This window comes from Condylura cristata, unplaced genomic scaffold (genome assembly GCF_000260355.1).
Source record: "Condylura cristata isolate star-nosed mole 26May11 unplaced genomic scaffold, ConCri1.0 scaffold00025, whole genome shotgun sequence".
Classification (NCBI taxonomy): Eukaryota; Metazoa; Chordata; class Mammalia; order Eulipotyphla; family Talpidae; genus Condylura; species Condylura cristata.
The window spans coordinates 10,989,176-11,008,276 of NW_004567126.1; the positions used below are offsets into that span (position 1 = coordinate 10,989,176).

The 19,101-nt window shown below is 40.7% G+C and overlaps 1 protein-coding gene across 1 annotated transcript in view; it reads right to left on the reverse strand.

Moving 5' to 3' along the window:
• The window catches only part of TMEM45B (transmembrane protein 45B), a 25,003-nt gene that overhangs the window by 3,042 nt on the left and 2,860 nt on the right, over positions 1-19,101 (reverse strand). Inside the window, exons 2-3 of the mRNA XM_004689098.2 lie at positions 2,472-2,669; positions 817-1,023 (exon numbers count right to left, since the gene is read on the reverse strand). Coding sequence (XP_004689155.1) covers positions 817-1,023; positions 2,472-2,652 — 388 coding nt within the window. The 5' untranslated portion in view covers positions 2,653-2,669. The remainder of the gene's footprint in view (positions 1-816; positions 1,024-2,471; positions 2,670-19,101) is intronic.

A 19,101-nucleotide genomic window follows, 5' to 3' on the forward strand; every position in this document is an offset into this window, starting at 1 on the left:
TTGTGTCTTTTGGGTAGATACCTAGGAGTGGGATTGCTGGGTCGTAGGGAAGCTCCATGTTTAGCAGTTTGAGGAGCCTCCAAACAGTTTTCCATAGTGGTTGTACTAGTTTGCATTCCCACCAGCAGTGCAGGAGAGTTCCTTTTTCTCCACATGCAAAGGATATATCTTTTAAAATAGAATCTGTGGTAGGATTTGATACAGGATGGAATACGCATCTCTGACAAATTATGTGTATATGTATTGAAATTCAGTTTTACCCTCATTCAACCTTTTTCAGCTCTTACCAAGGTACAGAAGTGAGGCTGGTACATCATAAAATGCTTTTTCATTATCACATTTAATAGAAGTTCTATTGGGAGGTTGTGCTACTGCTGGATGAGTCTCTTTGAGATTTGTGATGGAGTCCAGACAACACACCAGGCTAGGGGGCAGGGATGCAAGATTTCTCTTCCCTACTGAAGAGTCATGATCTTGCATGGTGGACAAACCACCACATGTTTCCATGGGGATGTGCACATGCACATTCATAAATGTGAGTATGAGTAGGGATAACACCGGGAAGGGAGAAAGCATTCGTACACTATTAGCAGAGGCTTTGACTAAAAGCCCTTTTTCATGTTCTGCTTTATGGAATAAACCTGTACCATCCAGAGCAGAGAAGCAAGTTCCTGTTTAGGTACGTGAAATTAAAAGATTTGGATTTTTAACTTTGAATTATTGGTTATTTGCAGTATTATTTGCAGTATTTTCTTTTGAACCCTGGTCCTCATACACATAACTTTTCAATCTGCTTCCATTGGCCCACGAAGTTACCTTCATTGAAAGCTGCCACAGCCATAGCCAGTTTGTCCACCCCCAAGGGGACTTGGGTGCTGAGAAAGGTGAGCATGTCAATGATTCCCGAGACTGCAAAAAATATATACATGGTACTGTGCTGCCAGTTCATTAATTTTATCCAGTCATTCCCATGGTACAGGTGGAGGTGGGGCCCATCCGGAACAAACTGCTCTGCCAGGATCCCTGAAGGGAAAAGGAGAGTGCTGATGAGGGGTGTGAGTCGCTGCAATACACACAGGACACAGAAGAAGTAATCCCACACATGAACAGAATTGAGATGTGGATGAAGGTGGACTGTGGCTCAGCAGACCTATGTTGCTGCCTGCTACTTCAGTATAAAATTAGGTATTTGCTGAGGAATCTGAGAGGCATCTTGCTTCTGTTCTTTTGGGGGAGGGAGGGCTAGCAATAGACAGGATTCCAGCAAATATGTGCAGTAGCTGAAGTGAAAGCAAGGCATTGCCACTTAAGTGAGAGTGCGGCTGCTACCTTGATGTTTGGCTTGCCTTTGCCAAGTGAGCAGTGACAGAAACCCCAGGAAGGAAGAACTCGAAAGAATCAGAGCAGAGAGAGACTGTGATGGAGGTGCTTATGCAGCCCTAAGGGAGAGCAGCGGCTCCCAGGTGTGTTTCAGGGCAGACAGTGCGCCTTTTCCTGGGCACAGAACAGGCTCCACAGTTTTAGGTCCCTGTGTCCTAAGCACTGGGACAAAAGGGTGAAAACCCCTCACCTGGTGTTTCTAACTGATGACGCACTGCCACAGAGTGGCTCTCAGATCTTGCCTTGCACTTTCACTAGTTCTTCTGGAAGGCAAGAGAGATGTCTGGCGCCCAAAACATTCTTTAAAAAAAAAAAAAATACTGGGGTACAGACCAGAGATGCTGGAGGTAAGAGGGTTCACCAGAGACAGTGGGGAGCAGAACAGGCAGATGTACTGAAATACACTGCTGAGGGGAGCAGCGGGCAATACAGGAGAGGTCTGCTGCACTATGTGGGGGGCTCCTTGGCCTGGGATTGAACTGCTGCTGCAGTGGCTGTGGACAGTTTCACAGTGCTGAGACTTAACATTTGTGCCAATAGGGAGGCCCAAGAAATGATTTTCGATCATAATTTTCACTCAGTAAAGGGTGGGAGGTGTAACAATGTTTCTTGCTTTATTTAGGTAAGTTGATGTTGTCCTTAACAGTTAAGACTTGGTCCCTGTGACTTCGAAAGGCTATAGAGATGAGAATGCCTTTCGATGGCCTGAGTAGCTGGTGAGTGGGAAAACTGCTGGACATGGAAAAACGAGCCTTATGCCTTTGCTTAGAAGCTACTGGCTTTGTGTCATTTACTTCCGAGAAACGGTCGTGCAGAGATGGCAAGGGGCAAATGCGACAGCAGAGTAAGGCACCTCTTTACTCTCACGATGCTGACCCTTTACCAGTAGTAAAGGATGATGACCTTTTGCCGTTGGCACTGCGTGCTCCTTAACACCACAAGTAGGATGTTAAGTAACAGTAACAGTAGTGGTGGGTGGGCTTTCTTAGAATGGGATACACAGTAAAGGAAACTCCCTCTCATGTAGGATGCTTGGCTTTTTCAGTCTGGGTATAATGGGAAGATTTATGCTGAGAGACCCTTGGTCTTACCAATGACTGAAAACAAAGTTCTGACAGCAGCTTCAGTGATCTCCAGACGTCGATAATAATAAGTCAGTTGGCTGTGTTTTCCTTTTTGGTGATAGTACTTTAATGGGTACTTCACTGACCACCACAGTCCAACTATCAAGAAGAAACTCCCTGGGAGAGCATGGCCTTTGAAGTTCGCCATTAGGGTTTTAGGACAACCTGAAAAATTAGGGGATAATTGTTAGGTGACTTCATATAAAAAACATAAGTGGGTATTTGGCAGGAAACACAAAACATGAGTCCAGGCTGAAAGCCATATTAGGAAGGATCCATTCATTCTCCTAAAATAAGCTTTTATATAGTATCACTGAAGTCTTGTCTGCTAAGTGAATTGTATGCCTAGAATAATATTGGCCCTGAGGCCCTAAAAACAAAGATTAAAACAAAATGGGGAAAACAGGACAGGTAAATATTTTTACTGGTTATATAGGGTAGAAAAGCTTTCTTAAACATAAAACTAAAAGGCACCATAAAAGAAAACTATTTCTTTAAGTGCGTTTTATATATTAAAACCAACCATAAACAAGCAAACACCAAATCAGGATAATATTCTTAGCAACTATGATATATGGCTATTAATCACATTGGAGAGCCTTTACAGATTACTAAGAAAATGACAGTGGAAAAATGGGCAAAAACATGAACAGACAATAACAGATAGATCTCGCTGTAATTAAAGGTATGCAAAAAACGTAATACCACATTTTATTCAATTTGAATAATTTTGATGTAGACCTCTATTACAAATGAATATGATCAATGTGATTGAAATTTGATAAAAGTCAAAATGTATAAAACATTATTCCATAAAAGATTTTAGGCATGATTTGCTTTCATCCAATTTATAGTAGCATGAGATTATAGGGTCAAATTTATGAATCTTAGAATTTATTCAGAAAGATTAATAAAGAATACATACAGTAGAAGAAAAAAATAGCAGTTGATGATCTAGAAGATACCACCTAGGACCCTGAAGGACTGATAGTTTGTACTCCTGGTCCCACCTTGGTAATCAGGGAGTTGCAATTAAAATCCCAGCAAAGGCCTCCCTGGTCATCTAGGGGTTAAATTTCAGCTCTCACTGTTTTGGCTGGGTTCAATCCCTGGCCAGGGAGCTAACCCATATAACACAGCAGACTTCTGTCTGTCCCTCTACTCCCCTTAGCAATGTGTTTCAGTCAATCTGCCTGTTCTGCTCCCCACTCTGTCTCTAGTGAATCCTCTCACCCCTGTACCTCTGGCCTATACCCCAGTTCTACAAAGTAAATACTAAAAAAAAATAAAATCCCAGCAGATTATTTAATAGAACTTGACAAATTAATTCTGAGTTTATATGGAGGGAATAAAGACCCAGAATACCTAACATGATAGTGAAGTGGAACAGCAAAGCTGGAGGGCTGATGCTATCTGACTTCCAAACTTAATCTTAAGGCAAGTTAGGGGTAATTAGGCAGCTTCAGGGTCTTAAGAGTTAAGGGAGGCTCCAGAGATATGAACAACAAATTCCAAAGGGGACTAATCAAACACTCCAGGACTAGCGCCAACAGAACCATCCAGAACAAGGATAATAAAGAAAAAGGACTCTTATGATAAGGGCTGGGACTCACAGACTTCGTTCTGGTCTAAGAGACATTGAGGCAGTTAGTGAGGCCACTGGAGAACTGACTAATCACAAAGAGACTGGTGGAGCTTTAGAATAACTGGGGAAAGAAGCTCTATATTCTCTGAGGCACCACTTCAGTTTAGCTTCCCTGTCCCTAATTGGCCTGGTTCCATCAGCCCAAGAATCCCACTTTATTTCTGCTCCCTTTCTCCTCAATAAACCCATTTTCTTTCTCTAAACCAATTTGCCTCTTCACTTGCTTCCCTGAGAGTCTGTAAAGTTCCTGCTGCAGCTTCATGAGACACCAGCCTGTGGTCTAATGGCCGGGACTCAGCACTACCACTGCAGCCTGGGATCCGTTCCTGGATGTGAGACTAGGTCTGAAAACCTGGCATTTCAGTATCATTACTATAAAGTTACAGTAGTCAAGAGGCTGAGTATAGTGCTGGCCAACAAGTAGACAAATCGATGAGACACAGTGGAGCCCAAAATTACACCCATGTAAATACAGGAACTGATCTTTGACCAAAGAGCAAAGGCAATAACAGTGGAGCTTCAAGGCCTTCCACAAATGGCACCTACAAGGTCTGACGGAGTAAGCTCTTATATTCATTGGTTGAATGAATACTGATCCATGTTATGGGTTATTTTTTCAGCATTTTTATTTTATTCTGAATCAGTAGTTGCCTTGTTTTTTTTGTTTGTTTGTTTGTTTAGAGTGCCATACACGCAGTCATGTGTTTTTCCACAAAAAAGCTAACAGAGCTGTCAGATGTCTGTCAAATTAATGTCTGGACATTCTGATATGTCAAACACATCAGTTCCATTTTATTCCTAGAGCCTTCTCTTCTAGGACTTCAATTCTGCTCCAGAACTGGACTGGTTGTCTGTCATCCTAGATGATAATCTTGCAAACTCCCTTTGCTTTTTTCCTGCTAATTGATAGCCCCTATTTATTGGGTGTCATTTATATCTCTTGATTTACTTTCATTAATGTGCTTCTAGTATTACCTCGATTATGCACAGAAGGCAGATTCTTTGAGAATTTGCATGACTGACTTTTTTTAGAGTACTTTGTGTAGGATTCTTTTTTAAAAAAATATTTATGCATACAAGAACTGGGGTATAGGCCAGAGGCGCAGGGGTGAGGAGAGGTCACAGAATTCACCAGAGACAGAATGGCAGAACAGGTGGATCTACTGAAATATACTGCTGATAGGAGCAGCTGGAGAGATAGGAGAGGTCATCTCCCTGGCCAGGGATTGAACTCATAGTGCTGTGCTTTAACACCTTCCACTACCAGAGAGGCACCTGCATGGCTGATAATTTCTGTCTTAAAAATTGGTTTATTCTGTCCATATTTAATATATTAGTTGTTGATGTGGGTTAACTTTAACCTGCCGTTTGTTATTTGTTTCTAACGGGTGTTTTTTCTTTAAAGACTTCATTTTTAAAGAGTGTTAAATCTATAGCAAAAATTGAGGGGAAGTTACAGATTTTTCATATACCCTCTGTGAAGTCACAAGTAAATGCATGTTCCTGATGTGATTTGCCTATGACGTTTGTGATAGAGCAGTCTCCCTTGCAACTATGGCTCCGCCCCCTCATTAGACCTCCACAAAACCTACCAACCCCAAATACCTAATCTTTTCTTCTGAATTGATCTCCCTCAGGGGCATGTTATCAGCCTCATCTAGGACCTGTGAGTAGTAAATTTCTCTTTCAGTTCTCTTGTAATCTTTTTTTGAACTGAGGAGGTCACCATCTGACATCTCAGAACTCTGTTTAACAAATGCTAATTTAACGGTCACAACAGCTTCAACTTGCTAGCTATGGTTGGTCAACTTCCAGTACTCTGAATGGTTGGTTTTGACAATTTTGTCTACTTTTACACAGTTTTCATTTTATTGCAAAGATAAACTGCTTCTCTTTCCACTACCATTATGGGGCTCTCCTCATTTTTAACTCCCCAGATCAACAGGAAAATGCCTGCATTTTCATTTAATGTTTAACCTGGGTTCCTTTCAAGATCAAGCTTGTTCTACTCCTTTGTGTTCTGAGCTAAAAGTGCAGAAAAACCAGCTTTGCAAATCCTCCCTACTCTTCTCCATATTTCTAAGAAGCATAAATTAAATAAGAACAAAGTTGTTGTCATCCTCTGCTTCCTCTATGTATTCAAAATAACTTCCTTCCCCGTACTGGTCTGAAATTCACATCAGTAAATAATAATACCATGACTGGAGAAATTATTTTTAAATTTGTTTTTGCCACTTGTAAGACTGAGCACCTTCATGTGATGGGGGAGATGCTGCAGAGGTAGTTTTCTTCCACTAAAATTATGGGCTCCCAGCCCTCCCTGGTGGCACAGCAGGTTAAAGCAGAGCACTAGGAAGCTAAAGCCACTTCAGCATGAATTCGATCCCTGCCAGCCGGGGAGGTGATCCACATAGCCGGGAGGTGATCCACATGGCGAGGCAGACCCTTCTGACCCGCCTGCTGCTCTCCTCAGCAGTGCACTTCATAGATCTGCCTGTTCTGCTCCCTGTTCTGTCTCTGGTGAATCCTCTCACTGCCCCTGCATCTCTGGCCTATACCCCAGTTCTGTATGAATAAATAAATACATCTTAAAAAGAAATATATATATATCTATATATATGTATATATAGATATATATATAAATTATGGGCTCCCTGGTGGCCTAGGGGATAAGTCTCAGCACTATGGTAACAGGTTGGCCCCAGGAAAAGGGAAGGTTCCAGGTTCCCTGTCTCACCCAAAAGACAGTGGAGCTGAGCAGCAGCAGAAGCATCTGAGAAGAGACTGAAGAAGAAGGAAGCAGGATGCAGAGCCAGAAGGAGACCTGAGGGAGTGAAGGAGGCACATAGAACAGAGAGATGTGAAGAAGTGGCTCTTGTTTATTGGTCCTGGACTGGTTGAATCAGGTGTGGGAGAAATACCTGTGGGGAGGTGACTATGGCAGTGTTTATCTTGATTTTGATTTTGCTTTTTTCCTCCCAGACTTGTCTGGCCATTTCTGACCCTTTTCTATGGGTCCCCACTGGAATGTGCTTTAGACTTGTGGAAGGCTTTCAGGCCTTGCTTTGGGCCAATTCCCTTTGGGTAGACTTTTACCCATGAGGGGATGGGTAACTTTGGGTGTTTAATTTAGAAACTATATTCTTTGTCTTTTCTGTATTAAAGGTCTTAAATGTTTTGTCTTGATGTGGCAGTTAGAGGAACCTATGTAGAGCAGACAGGTTTGGGGGTCCTGTAATCTCATGTCAGCTTTAAACTCTAAGGCAATTTGAGCCTAGATGCAGCTCTCAGAAGGTCTATAGTTGAAACAAGACCACAAGCCACGGTTGTTCTTTGCTTTTGAGAATGGAGCCTTACCCTGATGCATTTGTTCTTGTTATTAAGATCTACTGTAGGTGTTCAAGCCCCGGCCAGGGAGATTCTGTTGTTGCAGCTTAGGCTCTGGGTAGGGATAAGGCAGGTGTTTTGAGTATCACTTCCTAACGCTGCAATTAATAGCCTCTTCCATAAGGAGACACAAGGGATGGATTCTGGCTCTCCCATCAGATCAGGCTACTGCTGTTGTAGAGCAGCCGTCAGGCACAAGCTAGTAACCATCACTCTGTGGCCCTGTCACCACAGCTCTGCAGTATGTGTCCTTGGTTCTGCAATGCCAGCTCTGGCTACCCCCACTCCCTGCAAAGCCAGGCCTCTAACATCTGGGGTATGGCTGTGCCCGAGTCAGCAACAGCAGAGAGGCTGCCTTTAGCAGTCACCATTCCCTCTGGTGGGTTAGCATGCACGCACATCACTGTAAAAACAATTTAGCTTCTCCTACCCCCATCTGCTGCACAGTTTTTCCTGATGTCTGTGGGTCATTCATTTCCTTCTGGGGGTCGCTGACTTTGTTTTGTTGTGCATTGGCTTTGAATATGTGAAAGAGGCAAGCCTGGTGTCTTGACTTAGCCACCATCTTGCCACCATCTTGCTTGTACTTTAACCACTGGCAAATGTGATCGACTGTAATTTTTTTTATATACTTCCTCTCTTCTTTCTGTGACTCTTTTTATCTTGTGTCCCTGCTCCCCACTTTTCTTTGTTCTTACCTTCTTCTCTTCCTGACACATCTACCTTAACTTCCATTTCAAATACCTCAAATAAAAATGAATATGTAGATTAGGGACAGTTATTAAAAACAAGGAGCACAAGGCAAGCAGCTCAAAAAATTTCTGAGGCAAATTAAATTCCTCTTCCAGTGATCTCCCTGCACATGAAAAGTTGCTTAAACCATGATGGAGAAAGAGTATTCAACTACTAGGACACCTCCATTAAATATTTCAATAGACTGTACAGGGAGGACTCTAATTCAGTCAAGGGAAGTGTTGCTAAAGCTTCCTGGAGAAACAAGCAGTAGTGTGGGCGGATGTCCAGGCAAATAGTCTGTGCAAAGAATAAAAGGCAGCTGCAGCCAATCACCTACTTGGTCAGGTGAGCTAGATAATGTTGCATATTTTCTTTATCATTTATATTTATCTTTATCATACCATTCCCACTTTTACCAGGACTGACCATATGTTATCCACTCATTAAGCCTTAAAATCATTTTAGATTGACAATGAATAAAACTGTAAACACCTTAAAAGTCCAATCAACCAGACATTATGGTCCCATGTGCCTAGGATTGTCTGGGAAAGGATCTAAAACAGTTCATAAATGGGCCCAAGTAAGGTAGAGTTGGACAAGATTTAAGTGTTACATTAGTCTGGGTATGTTCTGTTTTCCAGATTTCCCTAAAGGAAATTGGGTTTGTAAACTTTGCTTGAAGGGAAAATATAATCACCTAATAGGAAGAACATTAACTATGGAGTGTGAGTTCAACCCTGGTTTTACCAGTCCTGGTAAGACTAAAACTCTCAGTACCTCCTTCTAAAACAGGGATTTTAGAGGGATCTTGTGAGGATTAACAGAAAATGTCTAGCAACTCACTAAAATAAATGCTTAAAAGTGCACCCTCTCTCCTCAGGTGCTCTCATACCTAGTCTCACAATTAATGGGGAGTGAGGGGGATCTGGCTGGTGTCCTTTGCTTTCATTAGCTGACCCCAAGTGGAGAAAATCACTGTTGAACCTTTATCTCATACTGGAAAAGGTAGTGCTTGAGTGTCTCTTTTTAATGGGAATGAGATATGTGTTTGGTCAATAGGGAAGTAGATTACTGGTAAAATATAGCATAATATTTTACTATAGCAGATAGTTTAATATTTTCAGAGTCTCTCCTTGCCAAAAGAAATACTCAGATGATTTCTGGCTTGAGTTTACTTTGAAATACTGCCAACCCTGCCTGACTCAGCTTTCTGTTACCCTGAAAATAACAAGGTTAAAACCACTCCTTCATCTAATGAGATGATTAGTAATAGAATTAAGAGGAAACACAAGGTACAGTGTTGAAATATTCTGTTGTCCATAGGCTGATGTGACTGTAAGTTATTCCTGAACTTCAGGGAAGGTGTACTGCTTTCTAGTAGCTTGAGAGAACTTGAATGGTGCTGGAGTGTGTCAAGTTCTTTAAAATTTGACAGATACTGTCATTAGTGTTATTTTCTCTGTAGATGGTCCCTTGGAGTTCATGGTCAGGAGTTAATACCAGGATAAGTATTTGAAACTTATTACAGTATGAGTTCATGATGCTGGGAACAAAATCATGACAAATAAGAGCTCAGTGATCTCCCAGCTCAGTTTGTCTCCTAAGCAAAAAGATTGTCTCATTTTTGCCTTCCCCTTTAAAATATGAGTCAGTTAAACATAAAACTTTGCTGGCTAGTGAATCAGAAATTACCCCTATCTTCAAGGAATTTTATTATCTAGTTAGGAGTGATATTTGTGAATGATTGAATATCATAAGAAAGTTTTATTTAAGCTGTTTAAAACTGTCATAAAGATTAGGCAGTCTTCTGTTACCAGACCCTATTATTATCTGTGCTTTTGACTAAGTCATAAGTCCCGAGGATAGCCTCCTCAGATTCGATGAATTTACTCAAATTGCATAGATTCAAGAAATCCATTTATTTCCTAGATTGCCAAACTATTGCAAAGGATACAAATCAACAGACTGATGTGAGAAAGGCAAAAGTATGGGGACTGGAGTCAGCCACAGGGCTTCCATGCCCTCTCCAGGCACATCACTCTCCCCAAGTCTGAATGTGTTCACCAATATGGAAGCACACAACAGTCCTTTTTTTTGGGGGTGGGGGGGAAGGGAGCAGGTTATGGAGGCTTATTATCAGCAATTAGTGGTAATAAGCTATTGATAACACTGACAACATGGAACTTGGAATTATTTTGCTGAAGAAAAAGAAATCAAATAAAAATCAATCCATGTGACAAGAAAGCACATCAGTGACAGCCAGCAGCTTGAGGATCTAGACAAGGTTTAGACCGTGCTGTAGAGCTAACCACCTGAGTGCAACAATGCCCATCCTGTCCTACAACGCCGATCTAGAGGATTCATTGATCACTTGCTTGGAAACTGTAACAATCTTTATTAAAAGTATATATGGACACACACACAAAATTAGACAGTTTTACTGAAATCCTGAGTCAAAGACTGAAAAATTAATCTGAATTAAATTCCATTATTTCTCAGGATTAGTAGCAAACACCGCTCCTAAGTCAGAATACCTGGGTTCGAATCCAAGAATGCTATGAATTCTGGGACCTTGAGGAAGATATGTAATTTCTCATATTTCTTTTTGTTGTTAAGTAGGTATCTTGGAAGAGGTATTTTCCATGGTCTTCCCTAGTTCTAAAATCCTTTTCTGTCTTTGCTACTAAGTGACTTACCACAAAATAGAAAGGAAGGAAATGGGCATGGAGAGGGAAGACTGAAGCAAAGGTTATATAGATAGGACACCAACAAGGAAACAGCCACACTTGCCACTTCAGTGTGCATTAGGGTAAAGGGCATCTTGGCTTGAAAGGTTAGCTTATTTTACAAGTGACAAGATTAAATTTTATATAATAGTTTTCCTTATCAATGACTTTGTTGAGCACTTATATTAGCAGGCAAGATGGATGCTAGACATTCCACTTCACTCAGGCAGCCCTCATCCTGTGCAAACGCTTACTCCTGTTTGCCACAGACCAGTTTTTGAAAACTCATCACTTCCCTTAAAGCTGTGTTCACTCAACTCTGAGTAGACTTTTCCCCCTCATGCATAAACATAATTGAGACTATATGGTCTTTATCACCTCAATTTCCTCCTCACCTTCACATCTTATATATCCTCACCTCTCCTCTAGGCCAGTCCACCATCTGTGCTTTTGATTATGTCTTTCCTGTGCTTTCTGGGACCCAGCTCTATATATCATGAAGCTAACTCAACAACTTCATTGCCTTTTCCCCCTTAACTATAACCAGTCTCAATATTTTCACACAAAATAATAAAAGGAAAAAGAAACAAAAAATCTGCTTTGATCCTGACCCTCCTAAGAACTACCCTGTATTTCTCTTCCCATCTATTTCAAACAAAAATATTATATATTGTATATAAAAGGTATAAAGGATAATAATGGTGTCACATTAACAAGCTTAAAAAATGAAACATTACTGGGGTGGGGGTGGAGAGAGGAGAGTCCATCTAACTTGTGGGGGCTGGTTGCTTCAGTGGTTGGGGTAGTATGTAACATACACCCAAAGAGGTGTGAACCTCCACCCCTATATTATACATAGTGTTGCAAATCAACATTATCTTGACTAAAAAAAATACAATTAAAAAAATTAAAACATTACCAACATCCTCTGAGCTTTGTGTTGGCCCTCTCTCCCGCTCCACCAACTCTCCGTGAGAAGTAAAAATTCATCCTGAATTGTGTTTAGTGTTCTCTTGTCTTTGTTTTACTATGTATTACATATATTTGCTGCATACATTATCTCCAAACATCATAGTTTTACAAATTTTAAAACTTCATTATGCACACATATCTCTATATGTTATCCAAATATGTAGATCTATTCTTACCATCTCCCCAGTCTACAGCCAATAAATAGTGCTGATAACAGATTTACTTGTAGATACCTAAAGATAGTTTATAATATTAAAATTATTTTAAAAAGCATTTGTTGGCCCTCCCTGGTGGCGCAGCGGGTTGAAGCACAGCACTGAGAAGCTAAAAGCCACTTCAGCACCAGTTCAATTCCCGCCTGCCCCGGAGGTGACCACATGGCGTGGCAGACCTCTCCTGGCCCGCCCAATGCTCCCCCGAGCAGTGTACTTCGTTGATCTGCCTGTTCTGCTCCCCACTCTGTCTCTGGCGAAGCCTCTCGCTGCCCCTGAGCCTCTGGCCTGTACCCCAGTTCTGTATTCACAAATAAATAAATCTTTTTTTAAAAAAAAAAAGCATTTGTTATTGAACTCAATTAAAAATGAAGCTTTCTTTGGATGGAAAGGAATTTTGGTAGTTTGTGTCAAAATAAGTTTCTTAGAAAAAAACTCAAAGACAATTACTATTTCCATTCAGTTCCCTCTCTACCACCATGCTGAAATTATATCTGTAGATGTCACCAAATGTCATCCATATTGTTTCATCCAATGGAAATCTTTAAAAATGTTACCTTAATGGATTCTCTTCTGTTCTTGATGTTCGTTTGTAGCTAACACTGTCAACTAATCCCTTATCTTTGAAATGATACACTTTGGCTTTCATAGTACTATTCTTTCCTGGCCTTCCAAAATCATCTTCCTTTGCTTTAAGAGGTCCTCCTCTTTCATTGCCCTCTTAAACACTAGAAGTCTTTGGGCCACTGTTCTCTTATCTATTCCCAAACCAGGTAAACCAACAGACAAGTATATAAACAGTGATGCTCTTTAGACACCTATATTCGATATGCCCAAATCTATATCATTCCGCACCAATCAGCTTCTCATTTGTATTCCAAACTTGGGTCATGGCTTACATGTAGTGTCTCTGTTCAAGTCAAAATTTTGGGAGTCATCTAGCCTCTTCTGTTTTCCTAATTCACCAAGAGACTCAAATTTTCTGCTTTCCAGATTTTATGTTATCCTCTCTATTCTAACAACATTGATATCATTTAAGTTCTCATTGTCCTTTGGCTGGACTACTTCAGTGCCTCTAGTCCTGTCTGTAAATACTTCTAGGTGTTACCTACCTACAATGTAACTCTGACTACACCACTATAGAATATAGACTCAGTGTAGGCTATTGTCCACACCCCCTGAATTGCATATATCTAAGACTCATGTAGCTCTTTGCTTGCCTCTCCATCATCACTCCCATTTCCTCCCACATGGCCCTTTAGTGTACCTATGCTCATACTATTCCCTCCACCTAGTGTGTCTATTTCCTTTTTCTTCACCTGGTTCACCTTTCCTCATTTTTCAATAGGTAAACCTTCAGGTTGAGCTACATGCTCCACCTCTGTGCTAACAGTACCTTATAGGTACCTTGATTTTTATCACCATATCTTACCTGGCTGTAGGTTCCCTAAGAGCAGAGACCTTATCTTCATCTTAGCACAAAATGGTAATCATTCTTGTTCTGAGCAGAGCTGATGCAAGTTAACCTTAATCCCCAATCAAAAGGAAACTATTTCCTAAACCCATTAGGAACTGTAGCTTAGTTCTTGTTCTGGCACCTTCCCTTTACAAAAGAGCCTCCATGAGACTACCACATAGAAACAATTTCAAAAGCAGCCAGAACAGACATTTTTCATTGTGAAAAGGTGTTTGCCTGGTAGGTGGGGTAGGTCTTTCTGAAATTAGTACATCACTGGGCAAATATTTGTACTACATATACCAGATGGTAGATAAAGGCTGGAGGAAGGAGGTAGAAAAATGTTAAAACAGCTCAAAGAGAAGGTTAGGATCAAAGTGTAGGCCACATCAAAGAGAGTAGATGGAAATGAAGGACAATACATGGAAGGCATGGGACACAGGGGAAAAAAAGCTTCAAACAACTGTGATTAATGATGGATAGTGTGTTTGGTGACAACCTAAGAAATTATTGCATTTTTAGTTCAACTCCCCACCCCCATAGAAATCCTACCTGCACTCCTGGTAACTGGGCCCTTCCAAATTCTTTTTCTTAACAGTTGTTCCACGCATCATTCAAGAAAAAGTGACATGAAAAGATGCAAGAGAAACAGGAAATGGCAAGGGCATAAGCAGAAAGAACAAGCTTAAAATGGATGATGACATCAGTTTTATTCCAGCAATATCTGTCCAGTGTCTTATGTCAAAGGCATTGTTCTAGATGAGGGAGGAACAGAGATAACCAGACTGGTACAACCTGCAAGGAGTTTGCAATCTTCTTTAAAGATGCCCAAGAAGGAAAAACCAGCAGTAAAATATCCAGTCTCCAAGGCCCACATTTTCCACTTAGAGGCCTTTGAAAGCTAAAGTAGGAATCATTTGATATATATTGTCTAATCCCATCATGCAATCTAAAACTTTCCCAGTGGAAAGAAGTGATGCATTTGCCCAAGTTTTGATATCAAGTGTCAGTCTACATAAGGATTTCAGTATGGTATGGATTTAGATAGTGACCTTCAGGGATGAAAATTCTCTTCCAAATTCTATAACCAAGACATTTTCTTGTGGTATTAGAAAATATTTTCCCAGTATAACCTCTCACAGGAAAATACTGGACTCATCCTTTCCCATCTTGATTAAATCATCATCTAGATAGCCTGTTAAGACAAACTGTAGAGCTTCCCTAGAAGACTTAACTTACTTCCACATTATTAAGTAATGAATATTCTGCATATGGTTATTCCAGAACCATTAGTACATGTCTTCATAGGACTGTCATTACCCTAAGATCTTAGAGCTTTTTAATTTTCTACTGAATTCAGCCTTCATGGAAGCCTTCTGGTCTTTGTGGTGCTGATAAAAGATGCCCACAGAAGAACAAACAGGGAAGCTCTACAGTTTGTCTTAACAGGCTATCTAGATGATTTAATCAAGATGGGAAAGGATGAGCCTAGTATTTTCCTGTGAGAGGTTATACTGGGAAAATATTTTCTAATACCACAAGAAAATGTCTTGGTTATAGAATTTGGAAGAGAATTTTCATCCCTGAAGGTCACTATCTAAATCCATACCATATTGAAATCCTTATGTAGTCTGACACCTGATAATCAAAACTTGGGCAAATGCATCACTTCTTTCCACTGGGAAAGTTTTAGATTGAAGCACAAGTACTTCAAAGCAAGGCAGGCCAAAACAAAATTCTGAGTTTGAATACAACACTGTCACATACACACCTCAAAAACAAACTCTACTATTAAATAAATCTTAGTTATTAATGATATTTTCTCCAACAGAAATAAATGAAGAGAGGTGGGGCCTTTCTACTGACAAATTGATTCTATTAGAAAGCTGCTTGCAGCATGATGATAAACCATCAAAGAAGCCTGCTTTGCCTAATCACCCTATGGTGACTGCATTCCAGTACAGCATTCTTACCCAGGGACTTCTGTAACACTGCCAACATGAAAGGAACAGCCAAAAGCAACAGAAAAAGGAACTTTGAAAAGACATAAAACATTGTTGGCAGCTGAAGAAAACACTTAAAATAGAGAAAGTACAGATTTAATATTCTCAGGCCACGTATGAGAAGATATTGCATCCATGAGAAAAAAATCATTTGGAGAGTCCTTCTACCCAAATAAAATTCCTTGGAAATTAAAATATGATGGTAGAGCTGAAGCACTCAGCGAGGAAGGGAGGGATATGAAAGTGGAAAGGAAGGCAAATGACATTACTAGTGTGCAAGTTCTCAAAAAGCATCCGGTTTGGTAAACCCTGAATCTTACGGAATTTTGGGAGTCCTGTTTAAGAAGTTGAAAATTACAAATTTGGGTGTGAAAGTACAGATTCATTTATATTGAGAAAAGAAACCATAAAATACTAGAGCCATGGAGGTTCAGGGCTCATTTAAAATCTCTTTAGAAAAGGTAGCAAATAATGCACCTCCCCCATTGATGACATGTTGCAACTCGAAGCCCTTCCATGAGGGCTGTGGACTACACAGGTTCCAGGATAAACCTATCTCTGCCTCTGTGAGTCCTTTGTCCAGAAGAAATGCTCCAGAAAACCAAGAAGTGAGAGGCACAGAATCCAAGAAATGAGAATCCAGTACAATTCACAGGGTGGTAGCAAGGGGAGAAATCCAGAGATTGAAGGGCTGAGCCAGGTTGTTTACTAGACACTTAACTGAGCTAGAGGAATTTTACCATTCTGTCAATGCCTGAGCAAAAACTGGTAAGGAGTAATCAAAAAATTGAAGATGTAGAAATTACTACACCGGGACAAACAAAATGATTGTACAAGAAAGGACCATGGCTTATCATATGGCTCAGTTGTGAATAATATACACTAAACATTACAATCTCAATTGTGATACAACTGAGGCAGGAAAGTTCCCCGGACAAAGGTAGGTCAGGACTCAAGGACAAAATTTTACCAATATCTTGCTGTTCCCATGGGCTGAGAAACTAAAGGTTTTAAAAAGCTGATAACTAGCCCAGACACCTGCCATAAATATCCTTGGTCCATTGTTTTTTTTAATAACTACTATTTCCCATTCCTGAGCTATCGTTCCACAGCATATCAAGTTTGTTGCTATGGGAAGAACACAGAGCCAGAAGACTCTGAGTCACAGACTTTGAGGCCAGACCAGTTCAAATGGAAGCCGTGGCACCTCCAAATGGCATCTCCATGGGGTGCTCCCATAAAGCTGGGTAGGAGCCCTGCACCAGTACCAAATGTGACTGAGGGTGCCCACAATTCGCAGTAATAATGGACTTCAGTCAAGTCTACTGTCCTTGCTTTCTCGGTCAATAAAGTTTACTCTCTTTGTTCTCAAACACCATTCCTAAAACCTTTGTAGATTGCTCGCCCTGGTACCCAGGGGGGGGGGGTGTCTCTCCTATGCCCAGAGAGGTCTCCCTCAGAGTTCTCCACTTTGCTGTCTCACTAATCAATAATTGTTGACTCCTTGCCTGTCCTCTCTGGTGTCTGTGAAGTCTTTTTTCAGACCTGACCAGAGAGTGTCCGGAGTCCTTTCCCCTGTTTGGAAGTGGGGCCCCTCAACCCACCCCTGTGACCCCAGTGGGTGGACCAGTGGCCAGTGGCCAGTTTGCTTCCAGTTTATCTACCTGTATTGTTGGAGAGTGGGGTTGGATTGAGGGACTTGAGACCTGCTCTCTTGTCTGGTGTCATAATCACATTGGAACTTTGCAAAGAAAGGGAGGTGAAGGTAAAATAGAATAATGGAGATATAAGAGAGCTAACTCATTCTCCAAGTTAGCATTATCTAGAACTGGAAAACAAAAAAGAAATAACCAGCACTAAAATGGTATTTGGGATCACGGCAGTAAGTACAAGACAAACAGGCAAAACAGCTGAAAACAGTTGTTTCTAGGGAAGCAGTTCAGCATAGATTCAATAAAAACCTTTTAGAAGTTAACACTTTTAAGACTACTTTTTATGTTGAGCAAAATAGAACATTAAAAAATAAATCACTGGAAATAAAATGAAGGTGTTTTTGCCAAAGGCCCCAAAGTTGGTATTTTTCAAGTTGTCCCTTTATCTCCTGCATTAAAATTATCCAGAATTGGGACCTCCCTGCTGGCGTAAAGGGTTAGAGTGTAGCATTATGAAGCTATCTGCAGCCACTGAAGCACGAGTTCGATCCCCAACGAGGGAGGTGACCTGCATGGCACAGCAGACCTCTCCTGTCTCACTACTGCTTCCCTTAATTTCAGTAGATCTACTTGTTCTGCTCCCCACTCTGTCTCTGGTGAACCCTCTCACGCCCACACCTCAGGCCTGTACCACAGTTCTTGTGTACACACAAAAATAAATCTTTAAAACAAAAGAGAGTAGGGATTACTATGAAAATTTATAAAAACAAAAACAGAATTTCAGTTCACAATACAGATGTATAGATCCATTCTAGATCTAAATAATCAGCATTTTGCAGGGTGAGACTCCAGAATCTAGAATTTTCAAAAGTTCTCATGGACCCACTATATTATCTACAGCTTTTTAGTAAACCAACCAAACAAAATGAAAAACAACCAGCTATATAGAAACAATGAACTATAACTCAAACTATGGCAGATACTGTGGCTGCTTATCCAACACCCACTCTCCCTTTCTTAACACCTTTCTTAAATCCCTGGAAAATGCTGATTATTTGGATCTAGAAATCCCATTTTGTGGATTTGGCAAAATGGGCATGAAAACTCTATAGACTAACTCCCTTACAGTTTAGCAGTGGCTGTGTGATATATATCAATTAGCTATATAGGAGCTAATAGAAGCTTTCTAGGAGCTTCCAGACCGGCTCTTATTATAAAATAAGGACAGATTAAGGTGGTACATACCTGCTACCTTTATTTCTCTTCCTCTTATTGGTAAGCACCATAGAGGGGCCAGTCTTTCAAGTAGGACAAAAGTCCCACACCAAGTACTGTGGGACAGGAAGGGAGAAGGAACCAGTCTCAGCTGTGGACAGCTGGTTATCTGTCCAGATAAAACCAACTCCTCACAAAGGTAGGATAGTAGACTTTTGTTAGCTATAGCTAAATGAAGTCAATGATATCTCATAATATTCAAATGCTTTGATTTATATTGGACACTTACAATTGAGTGCCTGCTGTGCTGTGGGCACTGTGCTAAGTCACATGATAGGTCAAACAATAAAGTTGCTGTCCTCATGGAACAAGGAATACAGTTAGCGTTGAAGAATCTTCAGGTGTTTGAGCCTAGGATTCAAGAAGGCTGATTCTGTCACAGACCCCGGAGCAATAGACTAAACAAAAATAAGCCACTTGATTTGTGTTTCTAGGACTCTTTCAGGGATCACATGCCAGAAAATCAGTAGCTTGAATCTTGAGAGACTTAGGTTTCTGCTGTAGTTCTTCAGCAAAATAGACTGGGGGGGGGGG